The 17,831-nt window shown below is 35.6% G+C and overlaps 1 protein-coding gene across 1 annotated transcript in view; it reads right to left on the bottom strand.

The window, feature by feature from the left end:
- Positions 1-927: 927 nt before the first annotated feature.
- The window catches only part of CEP85L (centrosomal protein 85L), a 108,469-nt gene continuing 91,565 nt past the window's right edge, over positions 928-17,831 (bottom strand). The window contains exons 11-14 of the mRNA XM_088795492.1: positions 9,847-9,954; positions 7,494-7,725; positions 2,463-3,326; positions 928-2,341 (exon numbers count right to left, since the gene is read on the bottom strand). Coding sequence (XP_088651618.1) covers positions 3,163-3,326; positions 7,494-7,725; positions 9,847-9,954 — 504 coding nt within the window. The 3' untranslated portion in view covers positions 928-2,341; positions 2,463-3,162. The remainder of the gene's footprint in view (positions 2,342-2,462; positions 3,327-7,493; positions 7,726-9,846; positions 9,955-17,831) is intronic.

Raw genomic sequence — 17,831 nt, 5'->3', positions numbered from 1 at the left:
TAAAAGAAAAATTCAGGCATGACTTACCTAGTCCATATTTAAGCTTTTTAAAATTAGGTCACTGAAAAATTTACTAACAGTTTAACCAAAGTCATCCTTTTATTCTGACATAAAATGAGAAGATAACCTCTGTGCCATTAATCTGCACAATTTGGATCTTTCATTGAGACACTTGCTCCTTTATCCCTGTTTTAATGTTACTGGGGCAGAATAAGCTCAACTTCAAAAACTAGAAGACTAATAATAAATGTTAATACTGCATAAGATACTTCTTCAGAAGACAGTTAATTCACAAAAGCATAATTTAAAAGTTTTCATATCTAAGGAAATTTTCAAATAGATTTACTTTAAAATTAGGTTAATTTTCATCTCAGACCTATATACCACTGTAATAACCCAAGAACATCCTAGTTCAAACTAACACAAAAGGTTATTCTGGGAGAGGGGAATTTTCTGAAAAATAAAAATTAAATACTGATGAGTTAGAATACTACTAGTTTAATTTCCCCAAAAAATATCCTCCAAAGCTATCTATTTATTATCTAGGTCCCTTCAAAAACTCCAGACTCTAAAAGTTTACATTTTGTAATTCAAGGTTATCCTTAAACTATCACATCTTAATTCCCTTTTTTATGGAGAGTATACATTTTAGAAACTGAAATACATTAGCAGTAGTTTGTTAATGTCCTACTAAGTTAAAAAAATTTTACCTCAAGATATGTCAATTCTGTTAAGTTTTAGAAAACTTATTTTAACAAAATACTATTTTATCACAATTAAGCTACAAAACAAAAATGTATCTACAGTAGATTGACACACATGACCAAAAGTTTGTTTAAAACAATAACCATAAAACCTCAAAACATATACTAAAAACCTAGGAGACATTTAAGTTAAGACATTTAACTTAGTGACTCAAATCAGTGATTTTTTTTTTTTGCCCATTAGTACTATATTTTAGGGAGCCTTTATTTCCAAAATGTGGAGGTTGGTCATCCTATTCAAAGAGAATGTAAAAACATGTGTTGCACTGGTGGCTTACCTCTTTTAGATGCTATTATCTTCTTTATTGTAAAGAGCTATTTTTACAGATATTTTTACAGGCAGAATTCTTTGTATCAGATTTTGAGTACAAATTTACTCCTCCCTGAATGTTTTCAAACCACCATAAAAGACAAATGACCACATTGTATGAAATGTTTCAGAAAGCCAGGTGCTTACCAGTGACTAAGTCCCTCCTTACTAGGCTAAGGACCTTGGGATGCAGAATCACTACAGTGCACTGATTTCTTAGTGCCCTGTTCCTAAGAAGTAAGAAGAGCAAGAAAGACTTAGGCACTGAACAGAAGGAAAATCTGATGTCCTTAATATATGGTATAACTGATTGTTGAAATATAACTATAAAATAACTTATTAATGCTGTATGCAAGCCAAATTCTGAACTGAATGTCTTCCTGGGTAGTTTCCTTGAAGGCCTTACCCCATGTTTTCACTGCTGAAAATATTTAAGAAAAACCTTTTCTCGGAGCAATCTTTGTATCAGTATGTAAGCCTGACAAGAAAACAGTTGTTGTTGCCCAAAACAGTATTATCCTGCTTGATTCACAACCCTTATTCCTTCTACCTCTTATTTAATCTTGATTTAAATAACACTTGGTTGCATCAAGAAAACAAACCAATTTGTAAAGGACAATATTTGCCATAACGAGGTATATTCAGAAGAATGTAATGAATGCTCTGAAGGCAGTAAAATATATAGTCCTTCCAAAATACCAATGAAAACAGGGAAATGTTCATTTGGAAGCTTAAATGATTGCATGTCTACTTATAACTTGGTTGCATTTCATGGTGAAATCCTGTACTCCAGTAAAACTAACCTGACCAAATTTGTGTTCTACAAAAAACCCTGTTTTTAATGTAGTTTACCTAGTAAAAGAAATTGAGTATCACCTGATTTAGATTTTGTTTTATGCTAGTGATAATTCAGATATAAAGAAAACAGGTTGATTTTTTCTTAAAGTAGTTTCAACTTTAAAACAGATATAAAACTGTTAAAACGTAAACATTTGAGATTTGGATAAATAAGCTATTGTTCCAGAGTTACTGTTAATCTTTCTTTTACAATAATGAAAGGAGGCCTTAGAAGGTTTGCATTAATTATATATGGCTTTGTTTACATTAATATATATAAGTAAAAAACTGTAAATGATAAGGGACATTTTAAAATTAGTTCAAATTATGTTAACTGCCTTGTAATATACAAATTATATGTTAGTGAAAAAGATTACCACATCAAAATTTCACACCTCTAAGGCAATCCACAATCACTCCGGAAAAATAGCTGATATATATACACACACACACACACACACACACACACACACACACACACACACACATATGTGTGTGTGTGTGTGTATGTGAATATATATATATGTGTGTGTATATATACATATATATACACATACACATACACATACACACACACACACACACACACACACACAGTACTAAAATCGACCCAACCCTACAACCTCGTCATCTCAGCACAGTGGTTATTCAAAATACAATGGTTTTGCCTTCTGTACTATTATTAGCACACTTGCCTGCTTTTGGAACTCTTGTTCAGCCAGCCTTTGAAAACCCCAAAGTACAACACAAGCTTCTACATGAAAGAAAAGAAATACAAGAATAAACAGTGTGTGCCTTTCTCAGAAGCTTTGCTTTGACCCTAGAAATCCTTATAATTTTGTGAATAAACACAAGCGTGTGTGCACACACGTGCACAGACACACACACACACAGACACACACATACAAAATCACATAGGATAAAATGAAACCCTACCCCCTGTATCTGAAGGGCACTGTTCACAGCTTGGTCCTACAATCAGTAGTTTGAGAATACAGAATTTTTTTTTTCTTATACACTTTATCACATTTTCAAATGGTAATTTGATTTTTGTCCTGATTAGGTAAGCCCCTTTGAGACTGCCTCACATCTCTTTCCCCCCAAAAAAATCCACACACCCACACACAAAACCCTATGTGCAAGTCGTATGTCATTAGCAACTTTCCAATATGGCTCCTAAAAAGAAATGCGAAGAACTATAACACAGCAGCATTTAACACGGGTCATTATTGCTGTGGGACCAACACTTGATCATTGAGTAACGCAGCTGTCTCCCATGTCCTGAGCATAGCGGTCTGAGATTGTAGTCCTTAATTCATCTATGTCCCTCCGTAACTGGCATACATCTGACAGTTTTTTAGTGAGTGTTTCTGGGCTGTGGTCATTCTCAGTCTCTTCAGCTGAACAGTTCAGTGCTGTGGAGATAAAATATGGAGAGAAAGTCTCACGTTTTTTGAACATTTTTTAGGATTTTCAACTTAATTATCATTGGCAATATAATGCTATATACTGAATACCAGTCAGGCTCAGGTTTAAATTACGCATCATTCTACAGGGAACAAAATGATGGTTGCCTGGAGGATGGGGATGTGAGGAGCTAGGTGAGAAGGTGAAGGGATTAAGAAGTACAGATTGGTAGATACGAAACAGTGAAGGAAATGTCAAGTACAGCACAGGGAATACAGTCAATACTGTAGTAACTATGTACAGTGTCAGGTGGGTAACTAGACAAATTGGGGGGGAGCACTTAGTCAAGTATATAAATGTCTAACCACTATGCTGTACACCTGAAACTAATATAAAATAATACTGAATGTCAACTTTAATTGAAAAAAACTTAAACAAAATAACAGTGTAATAACTATGTATACTGTCAGATGGGTACTAGATTTATTGGGGTGATCATAAGTTATATAAACGTCTAATCACTATGTTGTACACCTGAAACTCATATAATATTGTATGTCAACTATAACTGAAAAATAAAAAATATTTAACAAGGAAAAATTATGCATCATTTAATATTAAATATATCTTATCTACTTAGTCCTTTTAAATTTTGCTAATTAAAATGCATTAAATTCATACAGTAAAGCACGAATTCAACATGTTTAATGGATGACAATATTCCAGAAGAAGAAAAGAGCATCGTTTAACAACTTTATTCAAGTTCAACTAGAGCACTCAGTTCTTCCCATTTAACAAAAATCTGAAAATCATTTGTGTAATGAGGGGTAATATCTTAAATTTTTATAGACTGCAAAGTGGGGGTATTGGCATAAAAACATAATTTTCAAAATATATGGAAAGTGTGTGTGGGACCCTACAATCCCAAACAATTGAATCCGACTGATAGCTAGGTGCCCAATGGCTGAATAACTGAGAGTGAGGCCCTGAGTCAGATAACTTTTAATTATTTACTCCAGTTCCTCTCTTTGTCAGCATATTTCAACATAAAAGCAGGTGGAGCCAGTGATTGTAAAAGAAATCTTTCCTTACACTACAACTTGATTTGCACTGGTAGCTTATTGGAGCCATTTGTTATTTTAACAAACACTAACTGAACACATGCAATGATCCAAGTATCGTGTTTCCCCGAAAGTAAGACCTAGCCGGACAATCAGCTCGAATGCGTCTTTTGGAGCAAAAATTAATATAAGACCCGGTATTACATTACATTACACTACATTATATTATATATTATACCGAGTCTTATAGTAAAATAAGACCGGGTCATATATTAATTTTTGCTCCAAAAGACGCATTCAAACTGATTGTCCAGCTAGGTCTTATTTTTGGGGAAACACGGTACTACGCTAGATGCTAAGGTCAGCAAAAATAATGGATATAGTGGCATATTCTTTCTTTGTATGAAATGTTTTAATTAATTATAAGCCATTGACTATTACAGACTTTAAACCTTAATATTTCTTTCCTATGTACAACCAGATATTAATAATTAGAACACCTTATCTCAAGTGTGACAGAATATCATAGTATGAATGAGAGTAAGAGTAATTTTGCTTACACACCTGCATGCTTCACTAACAACCAAAGAGAATGCTCCCGATTTCTCAGGTCAACAAAGGAAATTCAATTACACATTTCTTTTCCTGCTGAAAGTTTCAGCTGAAATACAACAAACACTACTTTGCCTTTCAATAGCACTTTTTATCCAATTATTTTCCTTACCCTCAATAATCTTGTGAGATAGTGAAGGGAGGGAGCAAGGCATTGTGGCTTATTCTTAATAATTTACATATACTTTCATAAACAAGCACAGTGAGGTATTGTTGATGGCCTACTACTACACACAGGCTACAGAGGCAGAAGGAAGAGATCAAGTGGTTCTTTTTCGGATATACTGGGTCTGTGATGCCTATGAAACAGCTGATTCCAATGCACAGCTCAATATTATCAGGTGCTCAAAAGGGACATTCTAGGCAAATAGGAGATAAATGTCTGTATGGGTCAAAGTTACAGTGATAACAGAACACAACAGGACATGGATAAAATCACGCAGAGAAAGTATATAAAAAGAGAAACAAAAAAACAACAGCAAAATGTTTCTGGGGGACACAGATATTTAAGTGGCAGAAAAGTCCACAGAAGATTGAGACTGAGCGGTCATAAAGGTAGAAGCAGAACCTAGAGAATGATGTCATGGAAACCATGGTAGCAGAGAGTTTTAAGAAGGAAGGGTGAACAGTGTCAACAGATAATCCATGGAATGATGAGATAAGGATTCAATTATCCAATTATTTCCCTTACCTTGAATAACCTTGTAAGATAGTGAAGGGAGGGAGCAAGGAATAGTGGCTTATTCTTAATAATATACATATACTTTCATAAACACGCACAGTGAGGTATTGTTGATGGCCTACACACAGGCTACAGAGGCAGAAGGAAGAGATCAAGTGGTTTTTGACAAATTAGCTGGCTGGCCTAATTTTGACAATGCCAAACCATAAGGTAAGAACTCTGGGATTAAATTTTCAAGCCTGGAGTATATATATATTGGGCGGTGAAGTGGCAGGGTTCTCAAATCTCCCTTTATTCCTATTAGGATAGCACTCTTATCCTATTACTGAAAAAGTTAACAAAATACTATATAAAAGAGTAAAAATGTAAAAGTTTACAAAACAATTGAAAGGATGACCTAAAATGTTGGGGAAAATGGATCTTCTGAGAGCGAGCTTTTGCTTCTTGTTCCAAGAGATCACTGCTAACTAAACCGCCTCCTGTTCACCTGTCAAACTTCTCCTCCTTTAGGACTGAAGCCCACACCACTACTCCGTGGAGCCTTCGCAGCCTGTACCAGCTGGACGTAGGTGGCTTTCTTTTCTCTTGTGCTCCCACTGTCCTCGTCCACATCTCACTCACAGTACTTATCACAATGTTCTAATAATTTGGCTAATGTGTAAGCAAGGCTGTATTCAAATTATCTGCATTATCAGCACCTTAGTGCCTGGCCTATAAAAAGTATTTAATAAACATGTACTGAGAGAGCTAATATACTTTAAAATGTTTTTTACATACCCACACGCATATATGTGAACACACCTCTGAAGTAGAGGGGAAAATTCTGCCGAGATCCCCGAGCACAGTTACGTTTCATTTAACAAGTAATATATTTTAATCAAGATTATTCCATATTTGGTTTGCCAAAATAACTATGATGATGCAAGACGGTGGGATCTTTTTTAAAAAATTGGAAACAAAACTAGTTCCCACAGTAGTCACATTTTACTGTGTTACTAGGTAATTACTCAATACAACATGTTGGTGTATAAACCTTATGGTCTTACTTCATTCATATCTCCTAACTGAAGTCCCTTTCTTCTGTATTAAAAAGAGACCAAGAAGTCAATAATATAATAAGTTAGAACCACATGCACAGATGAGTGTTCCTGCAACAGCAGCACAGAAAGGAAGGGACACTTGGTTATTTCTGTGGCAGCTCTCACAACTATGTGCAGACAAAGGTAGAACTGAGGCAAAATGGGTGGGTGTCACACTGACAGGGACAAAGCCAGCAGGTATGCATGACAAGAGCGACAGGTCTGTAGGCCATGGAAACAGGCTCATGTGACAGCACTGGCATTTACATTAAAGCAATTGCTGTAGAACATACACTACATAGGAAAGCTAGTGAGTATTTTTTTCCCCAATATTTTATCAGTGGACAGATGGCTGGGTCACTAATTTATACAACTGCCACATGAAAGCATATAGAATTATTGTTTTTAGAAGAGAAAGCAGGAAATCACACCTAACTAATATCACTCCAGTCACGTATTAACAGGTTCAGAATAGCTCATCCACACAGGCAGATGTGTAAGCATTCTGGCAAGTGGCATTCCATATCAATTATGCCCCTGCTCATTTCTGTAAGTATAGTGAAGTAAGTTCTAGCAATAAAGTAATAACAAGTATTCAAAGACCCAGACTGATTCAGATTTATAAATCTAAGGAGGAAAGGAGATTAAAAACAGAGGAAATGCAGTCAGGAGTTCCTGATTCATGAAGACAGGTTTCTAATTGTTAAGCAATACCATAGGGACAAGTCATCACCCACTTACATCTGATTCCCAGCAATAATGAAAGATTAGGCTCCTTGCCCTGAGCACGCTGATTAAGAATACTACACAACGCCTTCAAGTCAAATAAACAGTAGGACATTTCCTTGAACAGCTGATCAATCACACTCAAATCAAACAATGGCCGTTTTGAAAGAACTGTCTGCTGCCTGGATTGGTCTGCTTCATGGCCCTGATCCAATAAAGAGCATGTGTCATCTGTTTGTCTTTGGTTCTGCAACGGATAGAGAAAACAAAAATCTGGTGGTTAGAACTCAGGGAAGGTACTCAAAAGCCATGCAGGTTAACATTTTCCTCCAAGTCTATAAACAAAACAGTGGAGTCATATTATATGCATATTAACCAAATTTAATTGCATATACAGAGTAGGAAAAAAACAGAAAAAATAGTAGATATGGTTCCTCTGTGCCATGGATTTCCTAGGGTAAACCTAAGAGAGGAAACAATCCAAACAGTCTTAGCTTCTAGAAGACTCTCATTCTCACATAATGAGAATCTTGGTTGTGTATGCATTTTTCTATAACAAGATTTATCCCAAGAACAAAAAGAACTACAAAAAAACTTTAAACCTCATCCTGTAGTTTTATCAGCAATAGTGATTTAGTTATTGTGTGACCATTTTTTGTATATTGAAAAAAAAATATGATATTATGTTAATAGGAAACAAAATTTTCAATGTAAGAGAAAAAGAAATACAAGTACAAAATCAAAAAAGGAAATATCTCTGAATATCTCTGAGTTGTTAAATTTGAATTGGAAGTATCAATATGAACTCATGATTTATTATATCCAAGAAATGTTACCCCTACATTATCCCAAAAATTGTCACTACCATGTTTCCCTGAAAATAAGACCTAGCCGGACAATCAGCTGTAATGCGTCTTTTAGAGCAAAAATTAATATAAGGTTCGGTCTTATTTTACTATAATATAAGATCCGGTCTTATATAATATAACAAAAGACCGGGTCTTATATTAATTTTTGCTCCAAAAGACGCATGAGAGCTGACTGTCGGCTAGGTCTTATTTTCAGGGAAGTAGGGTATCTACTCCTCATCCTGAAAATTGCTAATGAGAGGTAAGTTTAACTATATTTCTATTTAGGAATGTATTTTAGAATAACCAAAAAAGCTTGTATTGATGAGGAAAATATTTGTTTTTTATAGATGAATGACAGCTAGTAAATATAATTAGAAAAAATACCATTCTTTTAATCATCTTACGATTCAGACAATGATCACTGTTGGATACTAAAGCCACCAAAGAAAAAGGTGCTGGCAAACTGCATATTCAACAGTTGCCCAAGTATTACCCACAGATTACGTGCTGTTTGCAGAGTCTCTCCTGTTACAATGGAAAAAAATCCGTCTGCCACCAGCTTAACCCAGTGAGATCAGTATTTGTGTAACTTACAGTGGGATAACCAAACATATATAATTTGATAATGTAAATACACCTAAAGCATTCATGCCAAAAAAAAATGCTTGACCTGAATCTAATGATACTCTTAGCTCTAACTTCTAGCTTATAAGAAATAGAGGGGGTAGAGAACAAGATAAATGACATAATGAAGAAGCAATTAAACGAATCTAGAAGACCTGACCATCTACAAATCTGTAAGACAATAGGCCCAGTTTTCTCAACAAGTCACTAACATGGGAGAAGAAAGGGACCTTAGATTTATAAGACAAAATGAAGTGCAACTCATGGTCCTTACAGAATGTTGTTTTCAAGTCATTATAAAAACATTTGTGAAGTGGGGAAATTTTAATATAGACATCAAATATCAAGGAATGTTTTTCTTATTTGGGTGTGACAATGGTGATATGGTTATGTAGGAAAATGTCCCTATTTTTGGAGATGCATTCTGAAGTACTTAAGAGGTAAAATGGCATGATGACAGTTAAAAAATTGAGTATTATTTGTATAACATGTCCTTAAATGCAAGCCAAGTATTTCATCTCATAATTAAATGAAAAAAATGTGATCTGCTCCAATGACAGTGTCAACACTGCACCTTCCTTAAATATTTCCAAGGGTAATTTTGTTTATATTCGATTTATGCCTCATTAGATGGCTTTGGGACCTAATCTCTATCTCACATTTGACTTTGCTGTAGTAAAGTCTATGAAATTGTATTCTAAAGACATAAAAAAAATAAGTTTGCCTTTTTTATTATAATTTTAGTAAGAAACCTAATGGATTTAATTAACTAACAAATCAAAATCAAATCTTCAACTAAAAATGTTATATGAATATGTACAAAATGAGCATTGCTTTAACTTAAATAGGTACTGAATCATCCTTTGAAAGTAATCTGAATTTCTTCTACTCACATCAAGTAATGTTTTTGTTAATCTCTGCAGGTTTCTTTCTTTCTTTTCCAGTTCTTCCATCATCTTTTGAGTGGTCAGTTTTTCTTTAGAAAGTTTCCCTTGCATAGACTGGAATACAGAGTTGGAAAACAAAGCATGTTAACACTGAAAGGAAAATGCTGTCAGGTAGGTAACCAGGAATACTGGCTCCGAATCCTTTAGATTTATCCTCCCCAGCCCCTTGGAAGATGAAGCATTCACTTTTAAATCAACCGACATTACTTCTGGAGTGGATGACTACAAAGGGGGAAAAAAATACTATCCTTACCAAGAAATTTTTAAGCTGGGTAAAATATGTTAAATCTAAAGCTGCTGTATAATGCTATATTACAAGCAGTTCTTATTTTACTAATTCATCTTTGTTCATGTATTTGGAATGTATTAGCAAATCTGTATCTTTTTTTACATTATCTTAAGATATGAGATATTAAGATCTTAAAGCTACCTCTATTTTCTGTCATTTGAAACACAGCAAAATACCCTTCTCAGTGTATAGTATTCCAAGTGAATATGATGCTGAATTCAGGGCAAAGGCCTATTATGGGATTTTGGTAAACTAATCTCTCTCTTAACTCCATTATAAAATTACAAATTACTCAGACACAACACTATTGTAAGGAAACCTTGATTACACCAAAGCAGCATAGAGGATATTTTAAGAGTACTTGGATCATTTCAGCTTATAAGTCTGATTTTCAGTTACACATCAAAGAAAAACTTGCCATAAACCTTGTAGTCACCAGTGATTTCTAGGTGTTTCTATCAACATTTTTCTTCTTGTTAAACTATGAGATCAATAAATAAATATATGACCTGAGAAGAGAATTCATATTTTTCTCCTCAGCACTATATTTAGGTGGAATGCTGACCACCTAAATAGCGAACGATCCACTATGAAGGTTTTTTCCCCCTCACATTATCTCTGGATGTCCTAAGGGAGGAGAGGTGTCACCATGAATTGAGACAAGAGTTTATAAATATGAAACAGTTTTCTCAACAACAGATATTCAACCTTGCTGTGTTTTACTTTCATTTGTCTGCTAAACTCAAAATAAAGATTACATTTTATAACTCAAAAGTTGAATACAAATGAATTAAGCCCTATAGTAAGTACATTTCCTTCTAGAGAAAACTTATCTTATATTCTACAAAAATGAATCTCACAGAACAAAGAAACATGTATTTTTGAATACTGAATGAAATTCCTTTGTAACTCCATTTGACCGCATCAAAACCATTTGATTGAATGATATATGAGGATTTACCTAGATAAAGATCAATGCTTACTGGCATGACAGGATTATTGTGCTGGAATTCAAAATTCACCCTAAATTTGCTTAAGATTTGTGACTATTTTATTAAAATTGTAGAGAAAAGGCACCACAGATAAACTACTCTAAATCTCACATTTTAATAATGAAAACTGAAACCAAAAGGTATTTTGATAATGCTGTAATATAATTCTCTAGGAGATTATAATGTTTTATATTTTTACCAATTTAAACTCATGTTGAATGTGACTATTACCTAGTAAATCTGATTAATAATTTCCTATGTAAGACTAAATTTAAATCAGTGAAGAAAGGGGACTGGAATTTCAAAAGCGTAGAGTAAGGGCTCGTGAAAAAGGTGACAACTGAGCAAAGGCTTGCAGGAGGTGAAAGTCTGTCTCACAGATACCCAGAGAGTGGGTTTCGGTAAGTGCTAAGGTTCTGAGACAGAGGGTAACTTCTGTGTTTGAGAAAAGTAAGAGAGTTAGGGTGGCAAAAATTAGTAAAAGATAAATTCAGAGAAGGAAGGCAATGTGGGGAACAGACTGGGTAAGGCCTTGTAAGCCAGTGTAAGAACTTTGATTTTTACTCTGGAGAAAATGAGGAACCAATGAAGGGTTCTGTGAAGACATATAACTTGATCTGATTTTTGTTTATAGGTCACTCAGGTGCATGAGACTAGATTGTAGGCAAGCAAGGGTGGACACAAGAAGAAATAATCTAGATAAAGAATGAAGATAGCGTGGACCAGGGTGGCAACAGTAGATGTTGGGAGAAAGGGCCAGATGCTAGGTATATTTTGAAGGTAAAAGATTTGCTCACAAATGGAAGGTAAGAGAGAAGTCAAGAATAAGTCTAAGCTTTCTGACTGATTAAATGGAAAGGCAGATTTGCCATTTATAGAGATAGAAAATATGGAAGGTGTAATAGTGTTTATTATTTTTTGGTGACAGGGATAATAAATTCAGTTTGGGACATTTTATGTCTGATATGTCAAGTCGTGATGTTAAGTAGGCAACCGGACATACAAATTGTAAGGTTGGGAGAATTACGAGCTGGAGATAAAAAGTATGGAGGAGTAAGCACATGCATTATTATTTAAAGCCATGAGACTGGGTAAGATCACAAGTGAAGCACAGATACAGAATTCAAGAAAAGAAACAACCCCCCCTTTTTGAAATACGATAAACAATATTTTCGAAAATAATTTGCATCTTTAAAATAAACCTTAACATACATAAATATCACAAAAAACTAAACTTATCCCTAGGTTGTAAAATGGAAAAATGATTTCTATCTAACAAGGTATTTTGTCCAATTTTTATATACTAGTCTACTAACATGTCTGTATCTTTAATAGGATTTATATTACAGGTCTTAAATTTACTGTGTCTAGTTAAGTAAATCAGGCAACAACAATTACCTTAAAAAGCAAGTTCCTCTGAGATTTTTTTGGTTAAAATTTATACACACTTCAATTATGTAGAAACAAGGCATAAGTCAATCATTTTAAATTTATTACTGAGAACAGCTGAAAGGTTTCATATTGCTATGATTCTATCAACACAAGCACACTATTTTTATAACAGTGTATGTAACTATACATAAAAGGTAAGATCACAGTGTTACTATCATAAGAAATACCAATTAATAAGTAGCATGTTTAATACGATAATAATGGTATCTAGAAAGCATTAATAAGGAAGATGCATATTTTGAATAATATTTTCTCACAATGCCTTTAAAAAAACGAATTAAGAGCCAGTTCGTCTACTACATGAGGCCATTCCTTTGAGACTGGGAGAAGTGCCTCTTTTTTATCTAACACATAGAAACTAACACAGAGAGTCAAGGAAAATGAAGAAACAAAGGAATATGTTCCAAAGAAAGAAACAAGATAAACCTCAAAAAAGACATTAATGAAACAGAGATAAGTGATTTACTTGATAACGAGTTCAAAATAACAGTCATAAAGATGCTCACCAAAGTCAGGAGAATAATGCATGAACAAAATGACAATTTTAGCAAAGAGAGAAAATATAAGAAAATACCAAATAGAAGTTACATACCTGATGAATACAACAGCTGAACTGAAAAAATACAATAAAGGCTCAACAGCAGACTAGATGATTCAAAGGAAAGGATAAGTGAACTCAAAGACAGGGCACTAGAATTTATCCAATCAGAGTAGCAAAAAGAAAAAAAGAACGCAAATGAGTAAAGATAGCTTAAGAGACAATATCAAACAAACCAATATTTGCATTATAGAGGTCCCACAAGGAGAAGAAAGAAGAGAAAGGGACAGAAAACTTACCTGAGGAACTAATGGCTGAAAACTACCCTTACCTGGGAAAGGAAGCAGATATCCAAATCCAAGAGATTTCCAAAAAAGAGGAACCCAAAGAGACCCACACCAAAGCACATTATAATTACATTGGTAAAAGTTAAAGACAAGGAGAGAATCTTAAAATCAGCAAAAGAGAAATTAACTTGTTATATCCAAGGTAACCCACATGAGACTATCAGAAAAATTTTAGCAGAAATTTTCCAGGCCAGAAAGTTGTGGCACGATGTATTCAAAGTGCTGAAAGAAAAGAACTGCCAACCAAGAATACTCTACCCAGCAAAGCTGTCCTTTCTAATTGAAGAATAAAGTTTTCTAGACAAGCAAAACCTAAAGGAATACTTCAACACTGAACTGATCATACAAGAAATGTTAAAGAGACTTCTTTAACCTGAAATGAAAGGGCACTCATTGATAACATAAAAGTATAAATCTCACTGGTACAGGTTAAATATATAGTAAAATTCAAAATAATCTAATGTTGTAAAAGTGGTGGAAAGCTAGTATGAAGGCTTAAAAGACAAAAGTAGTAGAAATAACTATAACAACACTTTGTTAATGAATACACAAGAAATAAAGTGTGGGAGACATCATCAAAATGGCGGCGTGAGGTGAGCCTCTGTAAAACTCCCCTGGAATTTACAACTAATCGAACAACAATAACTCCACAAAGGACTCCCTGCACAGCAGACAGGCAAGAGAAGAGGCCCACTACTGAATTCACTTAAAGGTGGGCGAATCACACAAGCGGGGGATGAGGGAAGGGAGAAGTGTGGAGATGGAGCCGGGCAGGCGCAGGACGCAGACCTAGCTCCGTGCTCGGAGCTCGCTGCATCCGGAACTACCGCAGCTGCGGGAGAGGGAAGAACTCGGACTGCTAGGGCTCCGTTTATGGCCCACAGGGCTGAGGGGACAGCATATAACACAGATGAACCCAACACTCACGACAGAGACCTCGGAGCAAAGACTGAGGGAAGAAGGCTGAAAACAGTGGTTTAAGCCCTCACTGCCAAGCAGAGAATGGAAGCCTTGGGCACTGAGACTAGCCGCCCCCGCCCTACCCTCCCAGAGCTCGCCCCGCCCCCACCTGCCTGGTGCTAGAAACAGAACAGTAGCAGTGTCAGATCAAAACAACAGAATATTTGTGTTCTTAGAACTATGGACCGCAGACACAGATTCACAGCCCAATTAGTTCCGGCAAAGGGGAGGGAGCTGTGGAAGCAGGACCGGCTGTGGTGGTGGTCGCCGCCATTTCTCCGGGCCACCTCTCACAACTCACCCTACCCCTGGTCCCACCTATCTGGGCAGATCCCTGCAGGAGTAAACAGAACTGCTGAAACATACGGGCTCTGAATCTGGAGCTGGAAGAGCTTTGGAACACCAAAAGCTCTCCGCATACCCACCGGGACACTGCGCCCTGTGACCCAGGCGAACTATTAACAGAGGAGAAGCCCATCTCCCAGGGAATCCCCCCCATTGTGTAAAAAGCTGGAATAGTGCAGAGAAAACATAGCACTATCATGTGAGAGAGAAAAAAAAGGCTGCAGACAGAGAGAAAATAAAACATTCTACCAACAAGTACTGGAAAACAAAAGAAAGACCTCTTCCTATCAACCTGTTGCAGAAGCCACTCCTGTAGCTGTCTAGGAAGAGAAATAATAAGTCAGCAATTGCCATGAATAACCAAGGCAAAAAGACAGCTCGGAAAGAGAGTGAAAAGTCTCCAGAAAAGGAACTTAAAGATATGGAAATATGTGACTTAAATGACAGAGAATTCAAGATTGCAGTTCTCAAAAAACTTAACGAGATGCAAGAAAACACAGAAAGGCAGTTTAATGAACTCAGAAACACAATCAAAGAACAACATGAGCATTTTATGAAAGAGACTGAAATTTTAAAAAAGAACCAAATATAATTTCTGGAGATTAAGAACTCAATAGAAGAAATTAAGAATGAAATAACCAGCTTAGGTAGTAGAGTTGACCAGATGGAGGAAAGAATCAGTGACATCGAAGATAGAAACCTGGAAATTACACAAATGGAAGAAGAAAGAGACTTGAGACTTAAAAGAAATGAAACAACTCTGCAAGAACTTTCTGACTCCATCAGAAAGGGCAATATAAGAATAATGGGCATACCAGAAGCTGAAGAAAGAGAGAAGGGAACAGAGAATATATTCAAACAAATTGTCGATGAGAACTTCCCAAACTTGTGGACAGAACTGGATCCTCGAATCCAAGAAACAAATAGAACACCTAATTACCTCAATCCCAACAGGCCTTCTCCGAGGCACATTGTATTGAAGCTGTCTAAAATCAACCACAAAGAAAGAATCCTCAAGGCAGCCAGGGAAAAGAAGACGGTGACCTACATAGGAAAGCCCATTAGATTATCATCAGATTTCTCAGCAGAAACTTTACAAGCCAGGAGGGAGTGGAACCAAATATTCAAACTATTGAAAGAGAGAAATTATGAGCCAAGAATAATATATCCAGCAAAGATATCCTTTAGATATGAAGGAGGAATAAAGACCTTTCCAGACATACAGAAGATGAGGGAATTTTCTAATTCACTATTTGCACTACAAGAAATACTAAAGGAGGCTATTCGACCACCATCAACAGGGACAATTTGCGGCAACCAAAGCATAAAAAGGGGGAGAGAAAAGGCCTGAACCGGAATATGGGAATGGAGAAAGTAAGCATGCTGAAGAAAATGGAATACTCTAAATATCAAACTTTCTTTTACATAAAATTAAGGGTAACCACTCAAGAAAAATCCAGAACTGAAATACATACTGTAATAAAAGAAGAAACAGAGGGAAACATCATAGAATACCATCACACAGAAATAATAGACAACGACAAAAAGACAAAGAAACAATGGAGACACAGTCTTACCAGAAAACTGAAGATAGAATGACAGGAAATTCTCACATATCAACAATCACCCTAAATGTAAATGGACTGAACTCACCAATAAAAAGGCACAGAGTAGCAGATTGAATCAAAAAACTAAACCCAACCATATACTGTCTGAAAGAGACATATCTCAGCTATAGGGACAAACATAGACTCAAAGTGAAAGGGTGGAAATTGACACTACAAGCAAATGGTACCCAGAGAAAATTAGGTGTAGCCATAATGATATCATATGAAACAGACTTCAAGGTGAAAAAGATAACAAGAGACAAAGATGGACATTTCATAATGGTAAAGGGGACTATACAACGAGAAGACATAACAGTCATCAATATTTATGCCCCCAATCAGGGAGCACCGAAATATACCAAGCAACTACTAACAGAACTAAAGGGAGAAATTGACCAAAACAATTATACTAGGGGACCATTTGCTTGGAGTGTCAATTTCCACCTTTTCACTTTGAGTCCAAAAGTCCATTGCTTTCCTGTATACCAACAATGAAATATCAGAAAAAGAAACACAAAAAACAATTCCTTTTGCAATTGCAGCAAAAAGAATAAAATACCTAGGAATAAACTTAACCAAGGATGTGAAGGACCTATATGCTGAAAACTATAAGACATTTTTGAAAGAAATTGAAGAAGACACAAAGAAATGGAAAGACATTCCGTACTCATGGATTGGAAGAATAAACATAGTTAAAATGGCCATATTACCCAAAGCAATATACAGATTTAATGCAATCCCCATCAAAATCCCAAAGGCATTTTTTAAAGAAATAGAACAAAAAATCATCAGATTCGTTTGGAACCACAAAAGACCCCGAATAGCCAAAGCAATCTTAAGAAAAAAGAACAATACTGGAGGTATCACACTCCCTGACTTTAGCTTGTACTACAGGGCTACAATAATCCAAACAGCATGGTATTGGCAGAAAAACAGACACAGACCAATGGAATAGAATTGAGAACCCAGAAATAAAACCACATAAATATGGACAGATAATTTTTGACAAAGAAGCTAAAAACATACAATGGAGGAAAGACAGCCTCTTCAATAAATGGTGCTGGGAGTACTGGATAGCTACGTGCAAAAGAATGAAACTGGACTGCTATCTGTCACCATGTACCAAAATTAATTCAAATAGATCAAAGACTTAAGCATAAGACCTGATAGAATAAACTGCATAGAAGAAAACATAGGTACTAAACTTAAGGACCTTGGGTTCAAAGAGCATTTTATGAATTTGACTCCAAAGGCAATGGAAGTAAAAGCTAAAATAAACGAATGGGACTATATGAAACTTAAAAGCTTCTTCACAGCAAAAGAAACCATCGACAAAATAAAGAGGCAACCAACTGAAGGGGAGAAGGTTTTTGCAAACAGTGCCTCCGATAAAGGGCTAAT

This window comes from Rhinolophus sinicus, chromosome 2 (genome assembly GCF_057876585.1).
Source record: "Rhinolophus sinicus isolate RSI-liver-muscle chromosome 2, RSI-T2T, whole genome shotgun sequence".
NCBI lineage: Eukaryota > Metazoa > Chordata > Mammalia > Chiroptera > Rhinolophidae > Rhinolophus > Rhinolophus sinicus.
Note: the sequence above shows the minus strand (reverse complement) of the source record. Positions and strands in the feature narration are given on the sequence as shown.